The sequence below is a fragment of the Tympanuchus pallidicinctus genome, unplaced genomic scaffold, assembly GCF_026119805.1.
Source record: "Tympanuchus pallidicinctus isolate F22 unplaced genomic scaffold, pur_lepc_1.0 scaffold1, whole genome shotgun sequence".
Taxonomy (NCBI): Eukaryota; Metazoa; Chordata; class Aves; order Galliformes; family Phasianidae; genus Tympanuchus; species Tympanuchus pallidicinctus.
The window spans coordinates 94,252,563-94,278,781 of record NW_026294618.1 but is presented as its reverse complement, the minus strand read 5'-3'; the positions used below and the strand labels follow the sequence as shown (position 1 = coordinate 94,278,781).

The window sequence follows — 26,219 nt, the reverse complement described above, 5'->3', positions numbered from 1 at the left end:
GAACAAAATAGAATAACCAAGACTAAGAATCAAATGTTTTAACACTTTTCAGACAACAGATGTCCAGTATCAATCAGATAACTGAAGGCTGCTCAGGGATCTTCAGAGAAGAACTACTTTACTATGGCACCTGCAGGTATGTAACTGTATCACTGCTACCATACACAGCTACAAATGCTTAAGTATTGGTTTAAGAGATACCACCTTCCTGTACAAACATAGCAAAACTGGGACCCAGGGAGACAAAGTACTCATAAGCAGGTTGCTGATTTAGATGGAAACAGTGGATGAAGATGGTAGGTAGATGGTGGAAAACCCAGTCAAGAAACAGAAAAGAATTCAGTACAAACACAAGTCAGCAATCAACAGAGGGAGGATGTGCAGATGGCAGGAGCGTGGATGCCTGCAGACAGCAGAGCTGCTGACCTATAAACCTAAAAGCCCACTGGGATGCCGGAAGCAAAAGTTTGAAACAACCCAGGCTCTTGAGTAGGTTTTATGTCCTCAAGAACGCACATGGAACAGCAGAGAAAAGGGAACAGAACCATGACAACAGTTTCGTCTAATTAAGAGCACTGAAGCTGTTGATTTGATAATAATGGTATGCCATTAACAGTAGTGTGAACAGTAATAGAGCAGTATATTAGCAGTGATGTATTTATTACTTACATTATTAATTCTTTTGCTAGTAGTATGTTTATTATTTATTAAAAATTAAAGCCTCTTGGATCTGGCACACCTCAAACATACATTATAAGTGTTGAAGAGTGAAGTGCTGGTACACGTGCAGCGACAAAGCTGGAAGCAGAACAAGGTTTCTCTGCTCCCTGTTCCACATTCAAACAAACACAGCATGTAGCAAACATGTGAAAATGTTAAAAAAAAAACAAGTCACAAACTACTCACTGCCACAGATTTAACTGCTTTAATTAGTTTCTTGCTTTCCAAGTTTTTCAGTATCTTGTTGATCTCCGTTAAAGGCAAATTACTTTTGTATCTAATGTCCCTGCTCCAAATACCTGTTTAAAAAGCACAGAAATGAACAGAAATGAATTATGAGAAGCAGGTATTTTTTTCTCTCAGCCAAAGGATGCATCTCCAATCCTCCTCAGCAAAAGGGAGGGAAGGGGAAAAAGAGGACGAAATAAAAATCACCTGATAAAACAGAAGAAAAAGCTCACACCACAGTCACCATCTCCACCTCTGGGAGCTCTTATACATTCACCTCATTTGGCCTCACAGAATTGTTCTTGCACATTTAGTATCCACACTCGCTTTAAACATTACAGCTACTTCTACCAGCTCTCTCTCAACAGGAGTGCAGAGATTCCTAAGAAAGCCTTGTTACTAGCAGTGGGTTCTGCTGTTAGTGCAGTTACTAAATCCAGCAGAGATATAATGTTGTCTTTTAAGTGATGAGTGTTTGTACAGATTCCTCTGTTTCACAGTCCCATAAATAAGCCATAATTCATATTCTAAAACTTCATATTTTGAAAGAGGTCCCAACAGGTCAGACCACAGAATTTGTTATTTTAATAGAAAAATATGTCTTCCTTTGTTTTTAATAAGCAGACACATGGAACATCAGCTACAGAGTTGTAAAGTGTACTCTTTATTTTATATCTGTACTGCCTGGACAAGAATTTAAAAGTTTGGATGGAAAAAGTTCCATAAACAAAGTTACTACCATTCACCATTATAATTTATTTAAACTACCTTTGTTGCCTGCATCTTCTATAATTTGGTAAACCAGCTTCTCTTGATTGTCAGAGCCTTTCATTTTACTGTGGAGTAGAACAGACAACGGGATTTTTTTTTTTTTAAGTTTGAAAGAGGGTGGATTTATTTTAAAGCAAAAACAAATTCAATGAAAAAAAACCACAACGCACAAAGGAAGAAAGAAGCCCTACACAATAAACCAGCCATTGGCAAATAAAATACATGACACCAAATCTCTCTGGATCATTCTGAGCTTGCCAGTGAGAAGCCACAGTAAAGAGAAAACAGCACAGTTGAAAAAAAAAAAATAATATTCGTAATTAAAAATGAGGGTAAGCAGGATTCACTCAACTTCTCTTAACAATGAGAAGTTTGGAGTCATATATTAACACAACTGCATAAGGTCAAACAGCGCATAACTCACGATCAACTGTCCTAACAAGGGGACAGCAGAGTGCTCCAAGCTCCACAACGTGCCTTTTCACTGGTCTGAGACTTCACTAAGCCTGAACTCAGGAATCTTTTTGTACTGCATTGGAAAGAGAAGTTGAGATGCGTGCACAGAAGATAATTTTGAAGGCCGTTTCTTTCTAGAAGTAAATCCTGGCATCTCCTACTCAGATTCACATAGGCATCACAAAACATGACTTTTTTGAAGGTACATTTTAATAAATCAAATAAAGAGCATCAACAACAGATCAAGTGGTCTTCTGGAACTGTTGTAAGTGCTGAGGAAGACCACAGAACTACAGTTGTAGATGCTGTGGCCAAGCTGCAGCTGGGTTTCATCTGAGCATACACATCTGCTCACACAGATCACTTTGCCAGATGAAGAATTCTGCTAGCAATTCACAGCTGGAGCCTCACGGTAGCCTCTGTGCAGCAGAAATCATAGAACAGTTTTCAGGATTGACTCAGGGGAATTAAGCGTATCAAGCAATTAAATTCTGTAACCTCCTTATCATAGAGCCCACATTAAATTCCTTACTGCATTCCCAACAATGCTGCACGTCAGTTGCACAACTGTGTCCAAGTATTTATTCCATAAGCACAAGGCTTACCTTGCATTTTGAGACTCTTTGATTCTATACAGGAGACCTGAACTGCTCCTGAGAAGGTCCAGTTGCCCCTGTGGGAAATAGGCACAGCACATTAACCTTCCTTCTAACTGCTTGTTTTCAGAACGTGGCAAAAAATCTCAGCTTGCAAAGAAAATACATTTACTTTCTATCAGCTGAATAAAGAAAAAACAACACTTCTTACTGCTAGACACAACAGTATCCTTGAGGATATTATCTTTCCCCTATGACCATCCATTTATCATTAGCTATCAGAAATAACAAATACAGTTCCAGCCTCTTCCCACAACATTGGTGCACTTCCCATTATTGTTTCTCCTAACTTTCACCTTGTACAAGGGACATTGAGCTCTTGTATACTTCCCACCAAAGTGCTCATTTGCACCCAGATATCAAGTGAGAGCTCTACTGGACAAGAACGTTAAACAATTCTGATTTCCAGTGGAAGAGACGGGGGTTCTTATTTTGTTTGGTTACGTTCTCAGTTTTGTAGAGATCACCAGAAAACTGCCAGCCAGGTTTGAGAATGCCTCACAGAGGCCAATTATTCACACAACAGATGTTAACTTTGTATTACAGAATGGAATCAGTATGTTCTGAGATATATTTTAACAGGTTATGGTGAGCACTACAAGTGGTCACGGTGATCATAAGTGGTTATGAGAACCAAAATTAAGCTGCGAAAACTGCCAATTACAGCAAATGACACGAAATCCAAAGATGAACTTCCTAGTCCTGCCGGGCTGGGTGCTACCATGCAGCCACTGACATCGAGAGAGAGCCTCAGGCTGAAGCAACGCGAGGGAGTGGGGAGCACCCTACCATGGAGAGCAGCCTGTTGATGGCCATGGCTCGCTGCTGGGCCTCCATGTGGGGCATGTCATTTTGGATCACCTGGTCCGTGATGCCGTGAGGGAACTGGTGGCACAGCTCGATGATCCTGGGAAAGGAGAGAAGCAGTTTGGGAACCAAAGACTGCTGCGCCTCAAACCAGTCCCTTGAAAGGTTATCAGAGCCGGGACGGAAGGAAAAGAACAGCCCAGAAGAAGTAAGGACGAACCGCTTCTCAGCCACTGCCAGTGAGGAGACACAGCGCCCGGCCCCGCTTCCTACCAAGACGCCTCTCCACCTCATGGAGAAACGGCCTCAGCTCTTCCTGACAGCGCTGCTGCTCCACTTAACTTTTAGCCTCAACAGCAACGCACCGAGCCCCGCCGCTCCCCGCTTCCCCAGCACCACGAAGCCTCTCCCGAGCACAGAGGGCCGGGGCGCGGCCCAGCGCACCTGCTCTCTATGTCCACGGGGTCGGGAACCTCCGGCTTCACCTTTACCTCCGCCATGACGGCGGACTCGGCTGCGCGGGGAGATGACGTCATCGAGGCGCGGCGAGGACCCGTTGCCGAGCGGCGGATCGCGGCGGCGCGTTGAGGTGACGTCACTTGCGCGCGACGGTGCCGGTTGCCGAGCAGCGGGACGCGTAGGCTCAGATCGCACTGTTGTCAAGAAAAATCATCGTCTGCTTTTCTGTTGTCGTTCCGGTTTAGAGATCACCGCTGAGAAGGATGACGGCGGGCTCCGTGTCGGTGCCGCAGGTCATACCCCTTCGGAGCCCTCTTCCAGGGAGGGCCAAGCACCGGATAGACACCAGCACTCGGCTAGAAATAAAGTCAGGTACGAACTGCAGCTTTGCCTCCGTAGAACCTTTTGTTACGCGATCCTTTGAACCTTAATCTCCATACCGTTGTTTGCAGATGATTGTGGTCTTTGCGATCTTTATCATAGGATCACAGAATGGCCTGTATTGAAAAGAACCACAATGATCATCCAGTTCCACCCCCTGCTGTGTGCAGGTCGCCAACCAGCAGACCAGGCTGCCCAAAGCCACATCCAGCCTGGCCTTGGATGCCTCCAGGGATGGGGCATCCACAGCCTCCTTGGGCAACCTGTTGCAGTTTATGATCTTCTTTAAGTACCCTGCAATATTACCTATTTGGGTACACCCAATATACTTGCACCAGCATTTTTTTTTTTTACATGCAAACAATATTGCTGACCAGGGTTATTTTAGTATATTAGTGCTCTCAACAGCTAGTCTCAGGACAGTTTTGTTCTGAACTTTTATGTAATTGCTTCATTATGTGAGAAAATCAAGCACAGTACTGGATATTTCCAGAGTTGTAGAGATGATGTTTGGTTTTTTTTCCAGTTCCTGCACAGTTTGGCTAATTACTTTCTCTGTGTTGTTCAGATACACCTGAGGTCTCTATTTATTACACTTTAGATGGAAGTAAACCAGAACTTTTTAGGAAACCTGGCTATGGAGAGCATAACACTTTTAAGTATAAGAGTCCTATCACGTTACCAGTTGGGAAAATAACAGTCAAGGCTCTTGCAGTTACCAAGTAAGTATCCTGGTCTAATTTATTTCTGTTTTGGATGGGACAAAAAGCAGCAGTGGCTTGAAGCCGTGCGGTTTAATGAAGTTTGTACTTAGCAAACAAGAGGCAGCAATCTCCCTGGCCAGGAGATTTCTGGGTTGCTTTCTCATAATGCTTTTTATTCATTAATAGCTTATTTATTGACTTTCAGGGACTGCAGGGAGAGTGCTGTTGTAACAAAGGTGTTTCTAGTAGAGTACAAGCAACCAAACATCCTCTTCTCTATGGAAGATGATGACAAGAAGTTCCTAAAAGATGTCACAACACAGGCAAGTTTTAGCAATTGTAATCTCTCGTCTGAATATAGAAAGTTTGATGTATGACAGTGCTTAGAGATTAAACCTTGACTGCCTGTATTTTTTACATATTTTATTTTCCCCGTTGCTCATCTTTGCAGCCTCAATCCTTTTTATAAAATGAAATTTATAAAATGAAATGTTTTTTTCTTTTCTCACTGTTCTGTCATGACCAATTCGGGTTAAATATACTTAAAATACATTTATCCTCTAAATTTTTCAAATGCTTACAATGAAAATAAATACTTTAATTATATGCCTTTAAAATCATAACAAATAACTACAGCAAGGAAGGATTAGAGCAAAAAGCAACCAATCCTAAGTATTCCAAATGAAATCACTCCTTAGGAGAAGGAAGATGAAATGTTTACTACAAAACTAAAGAAAAATGGTCTGGATGTGGAAATCAAGCCTGCCTGGAGTGAATTTCAAGGTATGGTATTGCTGCAGGAAATCAGAATAGACTTTCTTTTCTCTTAGCTGAAAATACAGTGCAAGATTTTCACCTAATGTCATCGTTAAAATATAGATAATTCTAAAAAACATCTCAGTGGACAAAACATCTTCTGAGAAATCCAATTTCCATTTCTCAACACTGCACATAGGGAACAAAAATTGCCTTCTATACATACCAGGTTGCTTATTAAAAAGAAAAAAATGTGATTCATTTCTGAGCAACATAAGAAGGCTCAATCTTGTATAAGAAAATGACATTAAACTGATGGGATTGCAAATTTATTTGCAGTAAGATTTTAAATAAATCCACAAGGCAGAAACGAAAGCTTGATGGATTTTTATACATAAAGGCTGTTAGCCTGTGCTAACAGCAATGGGAGTGTTCAAGAGCAGGGAATCACATTAATGTCTGTGCATTTTACTCTTGGTTTTTGAAATGCAGGAAGGAAAAAAAAACTAAATTGAGGAAAATATAAAAGGAAGCTCTTTTGGAAAGGAAAGAGGTTTCTTCTAGTTTTATTTCCTGTAATTCCACGCAGTTTGTTTTAACCCAGAATATGGATGTGAAAATCAGGTATGAGCGACTAGAAATATGCTTGCCTATTGAAATTTAAAATTTGAGAGTATGAAATAGTCATATTGACATATACGTTAACTGTATGAAGTGAATACCAGTAGAATAACAAGTCTTTGATTTTAGACTTGGAGACAGAAAGAAAGATTGAGCACAAGCCCCTGCAAGGACCACAGCTCCTGAGCAGCCCTTTGGGAACAGCAGGGTATGGAGAGGATTCCTCAGCACTACCAACAGAGTCCTTACAGGCAAGGAAAGGGGCATGGAGGAAAACTGCACAAGTCTGTCCAGAAAAGAGAAAGATGTGAAAATCTGTGATCATTTTTATACAGCCTCTCAGAAACTAGTGCCTTTGGCTGCACCGTACAGTACTGATTTAAAGTTATGGGTAAAGGCACGCTTCAGTGGGAAAGCAGTTATCAGTAAAGACAAAACCAAGCATGACAAATTACCAATGCCTGCACTGTTACAAATCCCTTTCTAATACATTACTGAAACTGCAATTAACAAATGTTTAAAACCTAAGATTTAAACATCCTGTCGTGGATGTGACAATTTTATTTTTTTTTTAAGAATCTCTGGATCACTAATACAGCTAATGGGAAATGTATTAGATATTCCTTAAAGCAGTACGTTTCAATGCACTTTGTCTCAAATCACATGTCTTTAGCTGTATTAGCTAGATGCATTTATGTGCATTTTGTATGCATTTGGCAAACATTAATTAATGCAAAAGAATTACCTTTATTTCAGTTTGCCAGTTCTGCAGTGCCCAGCCGGAAGAGCCTAGCAAGCACACAGGTGGCAAGGATCCAGAGAGACAGAGATTTCCTCAGGTGAATGACTTCCATTGACATCTTTGTCCTTAGAAAGAAACAGAGCAATTGCTTCCAACAACCAAGTTGATGATGCTGTGAGACTCTGCTATAAATAAGAAAAGCAAAACAGATACTCACAGTAGGTGATGCAGCTCAGGTATCAGTAGACCTTATATGGTGAGTAAAAATCATGAAACTTTGTAGCAGCAGCCAGAGAGCTTCCACCTTGCAAAGCTCTTGGTTGTTCAGCCTCCTGCAAAAGACACTGGGGAACGGCCTGGTGAGCCACCATAGACTAGGAGCCACAATTTACAAATCAGTGGCCTAAGTCCAGACACAAACTGTTCCAGATTTGTCACTGTTACACACCAGTACGTCACCAAAACAAGATCAGCCAGCTTGCTGTTGTTTTCAGATGTGCATACTGCTCTGCACCTCGCCTGTCTGACCCCTCGGCTCACTTCTGCCAGGAATGTGGCTCTCCTATCCCACCCATGTCAGTGCGCCGCTTCCCATCCCCTGAAGGAGCACAGGTCAGCAAAACATCGTAACACAATGAATCCTCTGTGGAGGAACTTCCTCAGCAAATTACATGTTCATTGTTTAGTCACTCTTTCATTGGAGAAGTTCTTTTTCTTATTTTGTTTGGAAATTTCAGCAGTGAATAACTACCAAAGTAGTTATTCAATGGAGGGCAAAATTAACTGGATTGCTGCAGGTGCCACATATTTTAATAAGGACAACTTTATAAAAGTAAATTGTATTTTATTCACTTGTGCCAGGAAACATCACCAAATTCAGATTCCTCCTCATCCTGCAACAACGACTGCATCTTCAGGAGCTGCATATGCATCTTATTTCAGTGCTAACTAGTGAGGTTAGTTAGCTAGTAACTAGTGTCTATGCCACAGCTGTAGAAGATCCATCTAATATGCCTGCAGATTTGAACAGTGGTGTGTATGTCAGAACACTAAGTTTTTGCAGTTATGTCTTCCACTGTCTTCCATAAGCTCTTCCCAGGAGATAATAACCCTATCTAATGAGTCAATGGTGTTGTTTTTTTCCTCCTGTATCCTCAGAAAGATGTCTTGTCTGAGACAATGCTGTAGTTTCAAGAGATGACTGAAAATATTGAGCACCTCTGTAGTTCACAGTTACAACGACTTGAGCTGCCTACACACATTATGATAGCATTTAAATTGACTGTGAAGTAACTTAGCACCTTTCTGGCACACGTATCAGTAAAGCATTCTCTTTGATCAATGTCAACTTTTGTTTTCTGCTGTCAGTCCACTGACTTTGCTGCTGATAGAAACTCTAATGAGCAAGATATAGAAAATACAATATTGTGACATTAATGACAATATCGTGGCAAACTGTCACAGTATCATTAAAGATCTCATGATAACCTTAATGATCTCCTTAATAAGATGTGATACATTTTTTCTTTCAGATGGCACCATGTCTTGAATGCAAACATCTCGTGCCAATGAATACGCCCACCTGCATTGTGTGTGAGTCACCAATAGATCCACAACTGCAGCCCCAAACCAACACCTGCTTTAAGGTAACTGAGAATAAATATAACAACTCAGTAATTTAACTCCTGGCATGCATTTCTTTAACAGGTGACAACTCTATGAATATTTTGAATCTAACGTGAAATACCTTAAAGCAGCATTAGGAGTTAGTAGGGTTAAAAAAGCTTGGATAGGAATAATTATTAAAGGCAAAAACACATAAGCTCAGGAAAGCATGCTGAGGAGCACCTGAGGTAGAAGCCCCAATGACAGGAATGCATGGAACTGTATTTAGTAGGGATCATCTTATCAATAAAGTGTATTAAGTATATTCTGATTACTCTGCTTACCTCATGTGATTGTGAGTGCTCAGTAGAGGTCAGCTGGAAGGATCAGGGCAGTCTTGGTCAGTGATCTGAAAGTACTGATAGCTTTAACTGGACAAAATTGGCCCTACAAAATACTCCCCATGTGTGGGCATGTGGACCATGGGAACCTTCCTCAGTTGTACTGCTGAGGGAATAGGTTGTGAAGTGGGGACTGATGTTACACATCAGCAATTGGTTGTGGAGCTGTTGACAAAAGGGTTTTAGTTTCTATGATTACAGGACCTTGCTTGAGGATCAACATTTCCTTAAAAGAAATGGGATCCACCTCATTAAACAGGGCAAGGGTATCTTGGCTAGCAAAATATCTTTATCAGGCTGACCAGATAAGGAGGGCTTTAAGCTAAGAATAAAGTGGAATAAAAGTTCCTAGCAGCCCTGTGAAGCAGCCCGAGGCAGGGCTGACAAGCACAGGAACACATAATCGACAAAACAAGGTTTTTGTTTTTTCCTTGCAAATATGGCTGCCTCTGTTGTGCATGAGTGCAGTGACTGAACAAGCTGACACTAATGATTTGAAAGGCCTGCAGGTACTGATACTGGATCTCGAGTGAATTGTACTGTAGATTAAATAAAGTAAAACTGGCACAAAGATATGCAGATGTGTGACAATCAGGCAATACAGCTTAACAAAAATCTGAAGCCCACAGCACAGACTTAGTCTCTCTTCTACTTGCAGAGCTGAATAAGCACAGCAATTTCTAAGATAAAGTCCTCTTGCTATGATTGTAGTTCACTGTTTTCAAATACTGTATGAAATGTGTTCTTTCTTTATTTAAAAGGGCAAAGTAATTTGTCAGGCATGTGGCACAGGAAATCCTCTTCACCTTAAACATTGCGTGACCTGTGAAAGCAAACTGCCTGAAACACAGATGGTAAGGCTTGTGTCGGCTGCGGTAGCATTACTGAAATCAAACCATAAAATTATTTGCTTTTCAAAGCAGAAGTCATGGCCCTGTGTGCCTATGTTACAAAAGCAGAGGATCCCACCCACATGCCATATTGTGGATCAGTACTCCCACACATGCACCATCACAAAGGACAAGCTCAGCATTATGCAAATGTATCCTATACTTTCAAATTTCTCCTGTGGAAATCAGGACTGGAAATGCCATTGTCAAAACTCAGGATGCTCTTTAAAAACAGGTAGCTGTGACTCCATGGGAGTCCTGCTGGTATTCAAATTATTTTTAATTGCAATAGAGAACTAGAAGAAGATTGTTCTCATTGATTTAAGTTACTTTGTGAAAACAAAATCGCCTTGTACATTATTTTTGTTATCTCCATTTGCTGCTGCCCCTATGTAGATGAAGTTCTCATGTTTGTATTTGGTGCTGACTCTGCACACACAAAAAAAAGTAACTGTTCCCTCTAAAATTGATGTTTGCTTCAGATCTCATTTTAGTTTGCTTATTGAATACCTTGGAAGAGTTTTAGTTTTACTTTGGAAGAGAGAAGTCTTGTATGAAAAGCTTAGGATACATTTCACTTCTTCAGATTCTCAAGTAGAAGCGAGAGAATAACAATTTGCAATTAAAAATCTGATCATTATGGCAACATCCTGAGTTTTAAAACCATCAGTAGCCAGATGCAAAGGTCTCTGGTACAGCCAGTGAGGTGTCACTTCAAAGTGAACTTCAGTAGGAATCTGTACTTACTTACCTAAGAAGATCATGTGTTTAACTGCTTCACTGAATGTAGGCATTAATGTGTAACTGCATAAAGTTGGGCATGTGACATGAACAATGAGCTCTGTAATAGCCAAGAAAGAAAGTTAAATGCTCATTTAATTATCAATGTTCTACAAACTTTACTGTTAATATTGATTGGTGATAACCAAGAGTAATTCCTGAATAACTGATTAACTGATCATTAGTAATAATACTGATATTGCTATTTATGATTGTTAAATAGTTTAGATGTAGAACATGTTTAGACTTGTTAGTTCCCTGAAGCAAAACCTAATAAAACATTTTATGCCTATTTGTCCTAGTTAGGATCTATGTTCAGCCTCTGGAAGTTTCAGATGAAAAAAAAAATCTTTTGCATACCGTGTAAGTAAATTGTAGTTGAAAAAGTAGGTAATATATAACTTGTATGAGGTAAATGTGTGCAAAAAAATATCCACGTGGCAGATATCAGCTGAGTGAAAACTCGCTGTCTGCACACACTTTCCTAACATACTCCAAGAAAGCTTTTAAAAGGTATTGAGAAAAATAACTCTTGTGTTTTGGATTTCAAAGTACAAGTTTACCAGGAGAGAAACCTCCTTGTCGATTCCAAATATACTTATGCATGGGGCCATATGAATAAGCATGCACTGTAAAAGAACAAGATTGCAAAAGATTTTTTTTTTTTGCACTATTTTGTACTAAAACAAACAGTAAATTAATTAGTACCACATTTTATTGTGGCTTTGCAAATAAAAAAGTGGCAAGTTAGAGCAAAGTCAGTCTGTTGCTTATTCCATGTTGAAATAATTCCTTTAGGCTGAATTTTATGTTATCAACACAGCTTGCTTTCCTGTTTCACCTTATTTAGCCATTGAACTTTTCTTTGTAAGAACTGTTTTCTACCTAATGCTTACCTTGTTTTATTAGCCCACGTTGGGAAGAGATCCTCCCCCACCTTACACCAGTCAGCAAGGGAAGACAGTATTCTGCTCAAAATGCAATCGTGTGAACCACTGTGATGCACGTTTTTGTGACTGGTGTGGAGCCAAGGTACGCTGGTCTTTTTGTTGACCAATCTGTTTTCGCTCATCTGTGAGCTGCAGCAATTACAATTTTCTCTTTGCAAAGCTCTTGTCAGATAGCACGTAGTTACTACTATCAAAACACTTGCTTAAAGCACACAGGATAAAGAAAAAATAAAGGCTGAGGTTATATCTTGATTCCACTTTAGTCAATGACTAAAGAGTTTAGAGATGTAAATAAATTGCCATGGATCAGTGAGCATCACCTTACTCCATCTGTTGAGATGCAGTAGCCACGCACTCTGCCAAAGTAACTTATTCGTTAAGAGTTAAAGCATACACTAACATAACTCCAGTTTTCCTACATTCCTACATCCTGGGCTATGATCATCTGTCTATTCAGGCAGCTACCAGAGATGAGATGATGCATGCAACTGTTTTGGCTGAAGGCCTTAAGTAAAGAGAAATACATTCTCAATGAATGCTCAGTAAAATTTTTGCATGGTACAATCAATATGAACAGTTTCTTTCAGCGTGTATTTTATTAATATAGCATTTCAAGGTAAGATTATTTTCCCAGAGTATAATACTTTTTTGTTTGTTTCTGTGAGCTGAGTCTACATAAAACTGAAAACATTCCCCTATATGCAAACACAGGGGGTCAATACCAGGACCACTACTCTTTAATATCTTCATCAGTGACATCAACAGGGGGATCAAGTGCATCCTCAGCAAGTTTGTGTATGACACCAAGCTGTGTGATATAGTCGACAGACCCAAAGAATGAGATGCCATTCAGAGAAACCCAGATGGGCTCTGGCAGTTGGCCCAGGAAAACCTCATGAAGTTCAACAAGGTCAAGGTCTTGCACCTGGGCCATGGCAACCCCTACTATCAGCACAAGCTGAGGGATGTAAGGATAGAGTGCAGCTCTGTTGAAAAGGAACTGGGGCATTCTGGTGGGTGGCAGCTGAACAGGAGCCAGCAATGTGCCCACACAGCCCAGAAAGTCAACTGTGTCCTGGGCTGCATCAAAAGAAGTGTGGCCAGCAGGGTGAGGGAGGTGATCCTGCCCCTCTGCTCTGAGCTGTGAGACCTCACCTGGAGTGCTGTGTCCAGATGTGGAGTCCTCAGTACAGGAGAGATGTGGATCTGCTGGAGCACATCCACAGGAGGGCCACACAAACGATCCAAGAAATGGAACACCCTTAACACAAGGAGGGGCTGAGAGCTAGGGCTGTTCAGCCTGAGGAAGAAAGAGAAGGCTCCAGGTAGACCTGAGAGCAGTCTTTCAGTAGCCAAAGGAGGGCTGTAAGAAAGAAGAGGCCAGGCTCTTCAGCAGAGTCTGTTGTGATAGGAGGTTTCAAACTAAAAGGAGAGAGATTGGATAAAAGTTGTTTTTTTTTTTAACAATAAGGGTGGTGAGGCAGAAGAACAAGTTCCCCAGAGAGGTGGTGGAAGTCCTATCCCTGCAAACATTGGAGGTCAGGGCGTACAGGGCTCTGTGCAACCTGACCTACCTGTAGGTGTCCCTATTCATTGCAGGGGAGTTGGACTAGATCTGTCGGAAAACATGTTTCTCTCCATATGGTGGCGCTGAGATTGCTGAAGAGTCAGTCTTGTATCTACCAGTGTTAGTCATCTGGTATCTTGGTTAATGTTTCTAATCTAATAGCTTTAGATAGTGTTATTTTACTGCCTTTTAATTCACGTAATAGCTTTCCTCTCCCAAACTGTGTGTTGTATTTCTGTAGTCACAAGTGTCTCGTTAAACTTTCCAGCCTGACCCTCCGCCATGCTACTTTACTTGTTACAAGTGTGGTACAAAAACTCGTCCATATGCTCGGTTCTGTGGGTCCTGTGGTGTTTACATAGAGCCCCCATCAAGGTTGAGTTCTCAAAATGGAGTTCACATGGATTCTGGAGACTCGCTGAGATTTTCTGAGGTAAGACACACAGAAATTCAATGCCAGGCTTGAATATGGCTAAAAGACGTACTGATCTACACCAACAGCAGACTAACCTAACTCTCACTTCCTTTGAGATGTTGTGCTCTGTGAGCACGCCGAGAGCAAAACCAACCATATTTCTACTGATAACTATCTTCTTCATAAATGTGGACTTAGCCAAAGGCTTTAATCCAGTCTTATTTAAATATCAAAATGAGAAACAAGCAGCTTTTCAAAAGTCTTCATTCTTTAAGAAATTTTATCTTAGTACTTGTAAATTATTTGCGTCCTGCTAATAAGGCACTACTTCATGAATGTGTGACTCTGCCTTGAAAGTTAGCAAGGCCAACTAAGCGACCTGATTCTGCTGACAGTCACAAAGAGTTTTTCTTTCTCGATTATTTGTGATAAATTGCATCATTGTTACTGACTGATAACTATAACCAACAATTGTTAATAACTCTCCCTTCTAGCTTTGTCATTCTTTTACAACTTTTATACTGTTTTAGCTGTAAGCCATCTAATGACACTAGAATTTTTCTTCCTCTCCACCCTGTACAGCCTAAATCACTTCAAGCTCAAATTGCCTGGCAGCCTCTTCCTATTTCCTTCTCCAAATCGAGAACAGAACTAAAAGAAACAGAAGATAAAGGAACCCAAACCGTTGGACTTTTTTACCCATCTAGCAAACTGCTGGAAAAGAAGGAACTTGAGCTGGTTTTACACAAGGAAAAGCTGCAAAAGATGAGTGATCATAAGCCTCTCCTGACAGCTATAAGTCCTGGAAAAGGTTAGCAAGAGCTTTGATTTTATGTGATCGTGAACAACAACTCTTATTCAAAACAAAGCCCTGACATATGACCTTGTTTTAATTCAATAGGTGACAGTCTATGCCATGGGCCATCACTGACTGACATCCTTACAAGCCTGTTTTCCAACCAGTCTCTTGTAAATGAAGGGCCTTAGAAATCCAATCACCAATCACCATAATAGCTAAAAGAAAGCGTGTCAGCAATAATAAAATTGTGGCTAATGAGTCCAGAGCAGTCTTCCTAGAGTGCTAATAGTTTGATTACCTCAGATCCTAAAAGACCAGGGACAAATGTGCCCTGTATCTGGGCTGGAAACCAGTGAACAAATCCTATTCCACGGTGAAAGATAGGTTCAAGGAGTACAGCAATGGAGCCTGTTGGGAATGTTATTGAACAGAACTCTGAGGCACTGAGGGTTAGCTCTTGAAAAATATGATATGAGGCTTGTCTATGTGAAGAATTTGTGTGGAATGGTGTTGTGAAATAAACAGACATTGTAGAAGAAAAATAAACTAAACTAGGGAAAGAGACTCTTAAAAGCATTACAAAGATCGGGTTGGTAAAAACATTGAGAGCTCTGGCAGTCTCCATCTTACAGCCCCCAGAGGTATCAGTACATCACTCATTGCAGAGACTGTCCATACAGACACTGCTGTACCAATACTGCAGCTTCCTTACTCTTTGGCTCTAAAAGGTGACATTTTATCTTGGTGACATCACTGTAGGAAAGACAGCTCTGACTTAACTCAGCATGTCAGAGAGCTTAATTTAATCAGAGATAATAAAGGATTGGCCGTTAGTGGTGCAGCTTTTGACTTGTGAGAGAACAACTTTCACTAGGAAAGATTGAGAAGAAATTCTGAACTGCTTTTGAGCAACCCCAGATTTGCTGATTTTTATCTGACTTTAGAACAGACAGCTGTGTTAAAGCTACATTCTCCATTAGAGCCTGCCAAGGGCTGAGGAATGCATTTCATTCTGAAAAAATCAATGTCTGTCACATCAAGTTTTTAATGCTGTTCTTTTACCTTGGTGGTAAGCTTAATGAAGGGCTTGAAAGTACATGCATCACCGGGACTATATGCTGTCACCCAGTGAAAGCTTCCTTATATAGACCAAATATGTTCTAGAGATTTGGAGAGGCAAAAAAAATGGGAATGCTTAAGCTTTTCATACGCTCTCCCGTACATAATTGAAATGCATGTATTTGGAGATTGAGTCACACAGAGCAGGATGCCATTTAGGCTCCATTACTACGTCTGCAGCTTTCAGATTTGTCTTATTGTTAGCTGTCAGTGACCTCAAATCAACTAAAAATCCGTTCAAAAATGTACAGTTGCTAGTTGTACTATTGTACTTTTATCCTGAAATCAAAAGTTTCTTCTTTGCACAGGGCCAGTCTTGATTCCAAAGAACTCTGAGACATGATTTTGTCCTAAGAATTAATTATATCTTATGGATGAGACAGTATTCCACCTTTTTTTTTTTCTTTAAGAGTATAACTTATTTGATCAGTTACATTTTCTGAAGAAAAATTCAGTCCTTTTTTCTTTTTTATGTTTCTGGGAAAATCTTCTATATTTAAAATAAATTATCAGATGAGTAGAAGAAATACTAATCATAATGTCAGGGATGTTTCTCCTGCTTAACTCTCTCTCATCAGGCTACTGGAGAAAACAGCTGGATCACATTTGTGCTCACCTTAGAAGCTATGCTCAGAACAACCTTGAATTCAGAGCACTGGTTGGAGAACCTCGAATGGGAAAGGTAAGAGCAATATCTTCCAATCCAAAGCATCGTGAAAAGATTATTCTGGCTGGTAGACAAACACTGGAGTAAGCATCTCAGTTTTCTTTAGACCTTGACCCATTTCTACGTGGTGATTTTTGTTTTTGTTGTTCCATTTTTCACTTAGTCTGTCACTGAATGTTTATTTCTGCCTATAGCAGTCTCTTTTCAGTTAGAGAAGTGATAGAAGCCAGAAGGCTCTTGCTCAGCTGCTTTTACAGAATCCCAGAGCAGGCAATCAAGAAGAGACCACGGACATCTCTGTAGTTGTTCAGTTAAATGAGCCCTACTAGAAACAGCATTTAGGTGATATGCTTGCCCCTGCTCAAAGCTGCATTACACCAGCAGATAGCAGTAATTCTCTGTGGTTGTATAGCCTACTTTGAGGATAAACTGTATCAGCAGTGGAACAGTGAATTCTTTCCATACCAGAGATAGGGCCTTCAGTGCACCCAAGTGCATTAAAATGATTAGATTGTAACAGCAAGTAGAAATTGGAGGCTCTTCCTAAAGAGTCCTAGACAACACAGCTTGAATGGCAGAGACCACTCGGTCCCTTTCCTGAGGGAGGTTCAACTCTGTCTAAACTTTGCCTGACAGATGTTTGTTTTGAAGCTTTTAAAACTCACCAACAATGGAGATTTCACAATTGCCCGAGGCAGTCCTTTTCTGCAGTCAATTATCCTTTGCAGTTCAGCTGTGGTGCTGTATTGCTTTCTTTGGCAGTCCTGCTGGATTAAGGAGTTGCTTCCTCCCTGAATGAAGGCTTTCCTAGGTGAAGCCAACACAACTGCTCCTAGGTGATGCCAGCACAAGTGGTAATGACAGTGTCCCGTGGACTGGATCAACAAAGTGACCTAGGCTAAGACTATCTGGGAAGAAAAAACATCAGTACTAATATAAAAGAAAGTTGGCAGCAAGCAGATGGAGGTGGGATGAAGGCAGAGGTATGGTTAGGAATTCCTTAAACTGGCACAGCTACTGGAAAACTTTTCTGTGTCTGACCTTGTTCCAGTTCAAATTCAATGCATCTTATCCTGTCCTGACTGATATGGCACAAAAATGAAGAAAACAAGTATAGCACATAGAAATTGCTATAAAAGAAGCTCATGAATACTGAAGTGAGAAATCTGTTATTTGGCAAGAGTTCCTTTTTTGGAAGGTTTAGCAACCCATCAGATATTTTGTACCTGAGCTGTATACCCACTGAGACATATTTGGTAGACCAACATGTTCAGAAACTGTAATGCAACTATAAATATAAAAGATATGTTTGATAAAGGTGGTACAGCAGGTGAGGTATAGATCCACTGCAGCTTGTTTCCTTTGCTAGTGACATCAGAAAGCCCGAGTTGCCTACTGCTGCTTTCCTGGGCTTTTGTCATTCTAATATGTTGAAACCACTGTCCCCAAAATAACAATAGTTATTCAAAGTAGATGCCAACTATCTGAGCCTCTTTCTCAGTAATGAAGATTGGAAACATAACCAACCTTATCTTAAAATTCTCAGTCTGCTGCAATATTACCGTATCACATTCATTTCAATTCTTTATAATCCCCTGAGTTTACACATAAGTAACTTCAAGACCTTTTTGTAAGCAGTACCCTCTCAACTTTTTTTTCCAAAGTTGCCAGTGTTTTGTGACAGATGGCACTTCTACAGACTGATATAACTAAAGCAGCAGTCATTTCTCTTGGCATAAAGAATCTTAACACCACGACCTTCCACGCAACTGCAAAATCTAGGTTGAAATTGACTGTACTCTTACGGAACACAGACATTTGGCATTTCAGTCATTCTGACGTTTCCAGCTACTCAAAATATTACCTTTTCTTTGCTCAGTTAAATGGGAAGCATTCGTATTGTATTAGAAACAGATAAAAGTAATGTGTGATTTTATGTATTGGCTCCACAATAGATACTGACAGCCCATTGCCATGACTCGTTATGTATCTTTTGTAAGAGATATTAACAGTTGCTTGGTTGCTCTCTCCCTGCAGATTACTTCTGCTGCCCTCCATGAGAACGACCATCAAGTCACTATTATGTTAAATTATGCTCTTGCTATTAACAAGGTCAGTTTGGGGGATGAGGCCCATCGTCAGGCAGCCGGTGTAAAGTTGTTGCTAGAGCAGTCAGGGTAACACTGATATGTTTTAAATTCAGGTCTAAACAAGGTATTATTTTGTTCAGAGGATGTTAATTCTTCACCTCAGAGAAAGGAATCTTCTTTGTTTTCTTTTGGAGCTGGTTCAACAGGTATCTTTATCTGATAAAGTCAGACTTCACAGTCGTGTTGCTATCATTTTGCATTTTGTTAGTTTACTATTAATATTTACATTTTTCTTCCTAGTGCTGATATTCAGTCATTCTAGCACCTCTTAGCACCTTATCTTAGAACCTCCTTCCATCTACATATTGTGCTCTTCAGCAACACAGTTAATAATAACGTTCAGTAGTTTGGAGCAGATCTCCTATAATACTGTTTTAAACACTCAAAATCCCTACCTCCAGAATCACCACGTTACAAAAAACAGCTTTTCAAAGATGGAAATCTGCCATCTCAAAGATTCAAAATTCAGACTCTTTCTCCTGTGTAGAATCTTCAAGAGCTCTCCTTGCCAAACGGTGCCTGAGAAGCTGTATCACAGCATTTCACAAGTGAGGAATGAATCAGATCTTTCAGCTGGCAGAGGCACTGTCATTTGGACAAGAATCTTCATTTCAATAAGTGAAGTTGTATAGCTTCTTCTTCTTCTTTTTTTTTTTTTTTTTAATCAGAAGACACCATCACATCGTTTAGAAGGAAACAGTGCATTATCTTGCCAGAAAACAGTTCAATTCCAGATACTCATGTAATCTGAGACTGATATTGAAAGCCTACTTATTTGCTGGGTTTTTTTTAATGTGCACCAGCACTGTATTTGTGCTACAAAGTTTGTAATAGCATAATCTGATTAACTTCCTGCATTTGATCATTCTACAGGGTGTTCATACCAAACCAGTCAAGTTCAATAATCATTACCTGACCAGCGTAACAGAGGGCAGAGATGAACAGGATGGCAGTCAGCCTAGTTCTGGTAAGAATCTTTACTCCTGTCATTGTGATATAAATATTGCAGTCAAGAATAAGGAACTGCTGCTTAGAATGTTAGGTTCTGGGACAGGCAAACATACATAAGGTGCACATTCTGTCCCTTAATTTGATCTTTAAGTGTCAAATTCTGTTTGAGTTGTGATTTCAGCAATGGAGACTGTCAAAAGCTCACAGGTCTGCCTCATAGCCAGAGAACAGCTGGAAATGCCAATGAACTGTGGCCACAGCAATGTTTTTATTCTAGTGATGAAAACTGCAGCTGCTTTGTGTATTGTTTTCCAATAGGAGCCAATATATCTCTACATTTGAGCTCTGCCAGGGACTTCAGCCTTGGTATGTTTGGCAAACATAAGAAATGAAATACATTAACTATAGACCTAGTTTTCAGAGACACTTAACTTCCATCTTCCAATGCCCTCCTGCACACAGGTATATATATTTTAAAACCACTGGATGTACATATATATTCTCCATGTCCTCTAGTCTTGTTCTCAAGTATTTGGGAACTAAAAAGCATTGAAAGAATTGTTAAGGCTTTTAGTCAAAACAATTCATCCGAGTCAAACTCAATGAATAGCTGCAGCTAGCTAAGAGATTCAAACACTCCAACTCCATATTTCACTGAATCTTCATTTCAAAACAGCAAGTTTTTAAGTCTGCTCGAGTGCAAACCTTTTGTTAAAACCAGTCTGATCTGCAACAAACGTTTCATCACTTTCTCTTGTAGAAAACTGATAAATATCACTTTCATTTCAGCACAAAATGAAATATTTTTGGATCAATTATTTCCAGACTTTTTCCCTGAGTTCTTGTTAGGATACTGACTCTGTTTTGAATTGTTTGCTCATTTCCCTTTCTGGTAGGCAAAGAAGATCATAATCTTTCATATTCAAGAGGCAAAATAAAGAGAACAAAATCAAGAACACTCACAGAAAAAGAAGATAATCTCCTGGTACGTATCCTCTGCTGGTACAGGAAAAACTAGATATGGAGCAGCACTAACAAGAAAAAGGGCACCCAAGGATAAAAATAGAAAGCTGACATGGGGAAATGGAGTTGGGAGGAAGGAGACAGAAGTCTAACTTAATTCAAAAGCTGAAAATTGATGGCTGACCTTTATTTCAAAACTGAAAATGGTCAAGCTGTCTTCCTACCAAAAGCTTAATGAGACTATTCCTGGTTTTGGATTCATTCTGTCTTAATGACACAGTGGTAAATACTGTTGCAGAATGATTTCTTATAGGTTTTTCTAAAAAGCAACATCTGATGGAGGCATTACCATCTTCCCTCGACGTTGCCTCCAGGTTCTGACCCTACAGAACATCCCCTATGCTGTAGCTGCTGCATGAAGTCTAACTGCAAACAAGCCAGGTTACGTAACCTACGCAACAAGTTTTAAATTAGCTCAGTTTTCTCATCAAGCTGAGATGCCAGATGGCTAAGGCATTCTCTAATGCAAAAAGCAAACCTCTATTTCCACTAGAGACCAAGCACTCAGGAAGCACTGCCTACTCTTTTATTCATAATTTCAAGAGGGAAATGTGCAGTTATCTGTGCTTGGATCACTCAGCCTACTCAATAGGTGGAAGAAGATGTAAAGCTTTGCGATGTGAGTCCAGAGATGAAAATGGTTTGTCAAGTGCGTGGGCTTTTGAAAAGGGGGGAAGAAAGTGAAAGGGTGGAAAGAAATAAAATGAAACAGGTGTTGGTATTGTTAAATATTTAGTTAAATAAGTTCTGTAACATTTTGTAAGTAACACGCTCCCACAAGTTCTGGAAGCTTCAGACTTTGATTCTATAGGAAAGAACTAATGCTGTGTTTGACTGTTGTGAGAAAGTCTCTGTCCAGTTCTGGACAGGTGTATTGATGTAAAGCTAATCATTTGCAGATCTGTTTACAATCAAGACTTGAGTAGTGAGATATTAGCCTGGGTTATCCAACACTTGTTCAGAGTCAGAAAGAAATTCCCACAGAAGGGTCTGAGGTAATGCAGGCTCAGCTATACTGCCGTCTTCCCTCAACAACATTTTGTGTGCATTTCCCAATCATCACCCAAATGCAGATATCCTACTTGTATTTCCACTATGTGAAACGTAAGGGAGTTTCCTGTGTTTCCACAGTCAGAGTCCCAGCAACTACTGGATGAACTGGGTACAAATGGGAAAGGAAGAATCACCTTGATAGAACAGTTGCTTAGTGAAGTAAGTTACCATTTCACCTTACAAGTCTTTGGCCACTTACTGCATGAATATTAGCCTGGCACGTGATTTCAACTTCACACTTAGAAGGTAGCCTCCTCACAGTATAACCATCTTCAGGAACATTTTAAATGAGAAACATCTACTTTACATTTATATTATTTGTCCCCAAATTTCTATTTAGCAGGTTCGTAAGGCATTCTCCTCTAGGTTTCACCAGGCCACATAGAAAGAAAAAATGAGTGTTGGAGGTAGAGTCCTTTACGCAGAAAAGAAACAAAGCACACATCCTCTGCTTTTTGGCTGTAGAGTAAGTGCAGCTTGACTGTGGGAATCTGTTTGGACTGCCCTTGTTGCATACACGTACTCTGGTTCTGAGCTAGGAGACAACAGTTTTCAGACAGAACATGAAGAATCAATAATATAATTTGGATATTTCTGTCCTGAAAATAGAGACCACTTGCCAGTATAAACTGATGTAACATATTAATGTTAAAGCACAGTGGAAAAATACGGCTTGTAACAGCTTACCTTCCTCCTGCACGTTCTAGGGAGCTGACCCAAACTGCACCAACACTGAGGACCGACCTGCTCTGACGGTGGCTGTCCTTAACAGGCATGCAGAAGTGATCTCTCTTCTTGTACAGAAAGGTGCTGACATTGACCAGCAGTCAGGACTGTAAGTGAGCTGTGGTTCTCTGCCTCAGGTCTTTACCAAAAATGTACCTGTATCGTTTCAATTAGAAAATCTACTGTTCTATTTAATTTCTTTCCCATCAACTTCAACTTAATACACTAAACCACATCGAAGCACACAAAAGAAATCAGTGCAACTTCTTGTATATTCTATTCCTATTAATTTTCCTTAGTTTAATCTGTTGTAACACTTCCTTGCATACCAGGGTTTCCTTAGCAAAGAAGTACATTGCTGACTCCTTCCCTGCAGGCACAACAACACCGCTCTGCATGAGGCAGTTCTGCTTGGACTGGAGGGAAAGGAATGTATCCGAGCCCTGTTACGGTAAGTGCTGCAGCTGGGCATCCACCCAGTGTACCTGCACAGATCTAGCAGCAGTGGTGATGGACAAGAGCCTGCCCAACACAGTGCTGCCCCCTCACACCTGGCCTTGCAGGAAGAGGCATCCAGAAAGTCTAAGCGACTCCACATCAGTGCCTACATAGAAGCAACTCAGCTAATTCCAGTAACTTGGAATGAATTTAACTAGCTTAAAACAATCTATTCTTTACTTACAGCTGCAACGCAAGTATTAAAAAGAAGAATACAAAAGGACAATCGGCATATGATTTGGCTGTTACAGCTGGAAGTAACGAAATTATTTCATTGTTTGCAAGTGAGCTTGGACAGGGAATGTTGGATAGCCTCACAAAACCAAGGGATATTGGTCTTGTCAGCATTTGATTACAACTGCCTTTTCTCCAAGATGGAGCTCAAGGTTCTCCGAATTCAAGAGAACTTAAACTTGCACATCCAGTTCAGTTTGGCCTGCAGACTTTGCTGAATCATACAATAAACTGATTATTTTGTAAAATATTCTCCCACTTACTCCCAGCAGTTCAGAACATAATTCTTCACTGTCTGTGCACTGGTGAAATTTCCTTCCCTAACTTACACAAGGAGAATGACCAACCTTGTCTTACAAGGCACAGCAACATTTCAAGGCAACCTGGTAAATGCTCCTAAAGACAATCTGACACCTGAGCAACAGCACTGCAAGCTGGGCTTTGATACCATTATTTTTCCATTGTGAAGTTAAAATTGCATTCAGTTTGCTGCATTGCCTTCCTCTTTTACTTATAAATGCTTCTACATGAGACAACAGCCAAATCTAACAAAAACTTGTAAGGATACTAAGCACACTATGGTTTGGTATTACTAGACATTATTAGCCACCACAATCATATGTCCCTAAAGGAGTTTCAATCCTTTTTATTTCTAAAAGTAACCATAAGTACCAGTAGCATTCAGTACAAAAATGGAAAGGTCTGCTAGCTCTCATAAGTTTTTGCAGCAGGGCTACCAGCACTTCTCAAATGGGAAGAACTGAGTTTACAAAACAGAATTTAAAAAAGAACAAATAAAAGCACCAGTAATGGGAAGAATAAAAGAATCCCTGCTGAAAAAGACAATCTATGCAATGCACCACATCCCAGGTACTTCTTAGACAGACTCAGATAAGTAAAGAAGAATTCAGCGCTGTTTTGCTACTCAGAGGTGTGGCCATTGCAGAAGTGGTCCCAGGAAACAGCTTTTCAGACAGCATGGCAGTGTCAAGGCACATACACCCGGCACAGGAGCCTAAGGGCCCATGTTCTCTATTGCATGCCGCACGTCCTTGGCTACATCTTCCATATCAGTCTCCTTCTGAGAAATCGCTTTTTTCTGCAAATGGAAACAAAGCCTTATGCTGTCTTACTGCACGGAGCACCAGTCGGTACCAGGGCCCCATAAGGGCTGGAAGCAGGGCAGGGCAGGGCGGCAGCAGGGAGCCGGAGCCGGAAAGCAAACAGCTCTTCCAGCCTCGGCGGTAAGGGAAACAGCACGCTGCCGATACGTACAATTACGTTTTTGGCCCGCTTTTTATCCAGCTTCAAGAACTCCTGCACTGTCAGCTTAGCGGGATCTTTCTGAAGAGCGGCAAAAGCGCAGCCCGCGGAGTGCTTTTTGTGTTCCTCCCTAAAAAAAAAAACACAAAAACAACGCCCAACAAGTTCGTAACGGCGCCCGCTCCCTTCCCCGGCCCGGCCCCGCCCCCCCCACTCACAGCGGGTCGTCGTCGGGCTCCCAGCCCTCCAGCTCCTTGAGGCAGAAGAAGCACTGCACCACGTCGGGGCTGTTCTCGCTAGGGCAATGCACGAAGCCCGCCGCCGCCATCTGCGGGCACAGCCAAGGCCGTCAGCGCCACCCGGACCCCGCCGCCCCCCCCCCATCCCCATCCCTCCGCTTCCGCCCGGGAAGGCTCACCCGCTCGGGCGTGCAGGCGCAGCCCTCGGTGAAGGGCCAGTTGCGGAAGGTGGCGGCGCGGGTGGAGACGAGGTAGACCAGCCATTCCTCGGGCAGCGCTTCAGCGTAAGCCGCCATTTTTCAAACGGCGGCTGTTGGGCGCGCGGGGCAGGGCGGGAGCGGAGCGGCGCGGGGGCTGCTGGGAGATGTAGTCCGCGTCGGGGCTGCAGCCACCTTGCCCGGCGTGGCTTAGGGCGGAGCGAACCTTAACGCCCACCCAGCGCTGAGGAACGGGCAGGACAAGCGCATCTCTAGCAGCTCCCCGATTGCGAAGCATCAAAGCACACACAGGCTCTTGGAGAGGTCTGGGCTTCGCTGTGCTCAGCCTCCGCTCCCACGTAACAGCAATATGTCAAGAGGCACAAATGACATCTGGTGCTCAGCTTTCCTGCAGCTGCTTTACAGCTGCGTTAAAAGCTCCCTCATCCTGGTGCTCATCAAGCGAGGGCAGGCAGAGCTCTCTGGCAGCCCTGGTGTGTTTTCACAGGGCTGCCAGCCCATATGTGAGCACACATCTGATCTCACACAGTGCCTGTTAAGAGTCTGGCCCCATCATCTCACCCTCAGAAGATTCATGCTGAAAGCAAGGGGTGAATTTCTGCTCAAGTAGTGCCTCCTTAGCGTGCTGTGCTCACCCACACAGCCAGCAGAGAAGTAGATATCATCTGTAACAGACATCTTGAGCATCCAAGATATGCCCCACCTGCATTCTGAACAGGTACTGCCAGCTTCATCAGTGCCCTTCAGATCTGGTTTGCTGGGATCCCTTCACCAGTCACAAATGCCTTTGTAGATCATCGCCATTTGTTTTTGCCCAAACTATCAGCAACACAATCTTTAAGACAGCTGCACTTTCTTCTAACTAAAGCCATTAGGATCAACAGGAAAGGACTTAATAGGGAACAGTTCAAAGCCATTTGAGACTTTCACAGGCAACACTAAGGAACAGGGTACAGTTTCCCAGAGCACGTTAAAATAATACCAAGGGATCAAAACTAAAGGCTACAGAGTCCCACAGATGTGGAATGCAACAAATACAACAGGCAAGTGGCTGATTTTTCAAGAAATAGAGGCAAATAAGCATGAAACAAGTCATTTCCTCCTTCAAGCTGCAGAGCAATTTCTTGCTCCTCAGTCTGCAGAACAGCAATAGCTATCTCCAGCCCCTATAAACTTTACTGAGTCCATTCCAGAAGCTCCTCAAACTCTTAAAAGCCACCTTTGAGAATGTGGTGCAGAATTGTTCTTCTACAGGTTATCTTTTATGCCTGCTCTGGCCAGCAAGGATAGAGCCTGCTAGGTCCTGAATGCACGGCCTCTGAGTGGATGCCCAGCAGAGAAGTAGCTGCAGGGGAATCCTGCCAGCGCTC

The 26,219-nt window shown here is 41.5% G+C and overlaps 3 protein-coding genes and 1 long non-coding RNA gene across 9 annotated transcripts in view; 1 reads left to right on the top strand and 3 right to left on the bottom strand.

The window, feature by feature from the left end:
• The window catches only part of POLR3F (RNA polymerase III subunit F), a 10,834-nt gene extending 6,496 nt beyond the window's left edge, over positions 1-4,338 (bottom strand). Inside the window, exons 1-5 of one of the 2 annotated variants that reach the window (XM_052672304.1) lie at positions 4,083-4,338; positions 3,621-3,738; positions 2,781-2,848; positions 1,717-1,784; positions 907-1,019 (exon numbers count right to left, since the gene is read on the bottom strand). In XM_052672304.1, coding sequence (XP_052528264.1) covers positions 907-1,019; positions 1,717-1,784; positions 2,781-2,848; positions 3,621-3,738; positions 4,083-4,174 — 459 coding nt within the window. In that variant the 5' untranslated portion in view covers positions 4,175-4,338. The remainder of the gene's footprint in view (positions 1-906; positions 1,020-1,716; positions 1,785-2,780; positions 2,849-3,620; positions 3,739-4,082) is intronic. The other variant, XM_052672314.1, reaches the window with a different exon arrangement.
• Positions 4,236-23,942, top strand: DZANK1 (double zinc ribbon and ankyrin repeat domains 1). Of its 2 annotated transcripts, XM_052672261.1 has the most exons (20): positions 4,236-4,469; positions 5,047-5,200; positions 5,388-5,505; positions 5,881-5,965; positions 6,689-6,810; positions 7,316-7,398; positions 7,796-7,913; positions 8,834-8,947; positions 10,069-10,161; positions 11,887-12,009; positions 13,763-13,927; positions 14,492-14,720; positions 16,406-16,509; positions 18,532-18,606; positions 19,518-19,611; positions 20,492-20,580; positions 21,750-21,830; positions 22,379-22,506; positions 22,774-22,848; positions 23,082-23,377. In XM_052672261.1, exons 1-20 carry the CDS (start codon positions 4,361-4,363, stop codon positions 23,245-23,247), a joined length of 2,325 nt encoding a protein of 774 aa, XP_052528221.1. In that variant the 5' UTR covers positions 4,236-4,360; the 3' UTR covers positions 23,248-23,377. The 2 variants fall into 2 exon arrangements, with proteins under 2 accessions (XP_052528221.1, XP_052528212.1); XM_052672252.1 differs by lacking the exons at positions 4,236-4,469; positions 5,047-5,200; positions 5,388-5,505; positions 5,881-5,965; positions 6,689-6,810 and having other exon boundaries at positions 6,821-7,398; positions 22,730-22,848; positions 23,082-23,942.
• On the bottom strand, positions 4,358-21,283 carry LOC128075548 (uncharacterized). 4 transcript variants are annotated; one of them, XR_008203886.1, is made up of 5 exons: positions 20,559-21,283; positions 10,949-11,038; positions 7,519-9,413; positions 7,305-7,426; positions 4,358-4,594 (listed from the first exon to the last, which is right to left on the bottom strand). It is a non-coding gene; the product is annotated as an uncharacterized LOC128075548 (long non-coding RNA). The 4 variants fall into 4 exon arrangements; XR_008203883.1 differs by having other exon boundaries at positions 7,519-9,410; XR_008203884.1 differs by lacking the exon at positions 20,559-21,283 and adding an exon at positions 11,874-11,973 and having other exon boundaries at positions 7,519-9,410.
• BIRC5 (baculoviral IAP repeat containing 5) lies at positions 23,760-26,219 on the bottom strand. The gene is made up of 4 exons (XM_052672370.1): positions 24,811-26,219; positions 24,611-24,720; positions 24,405-24,522; positions 23,760-24,228 (listed from the first exon to the last, which is right to left on the bottom strand). Exons 1-4 carry the CDS (start codon positions 24,925-24,927, stop codon positions 24,145-24,147), a joined length of 429 nt encoding a protein of 142 aa, XP_052528330.1. The 5' UTR covers positions 24,928-26,219; the 3' UTR covers positions 23,760-24,144.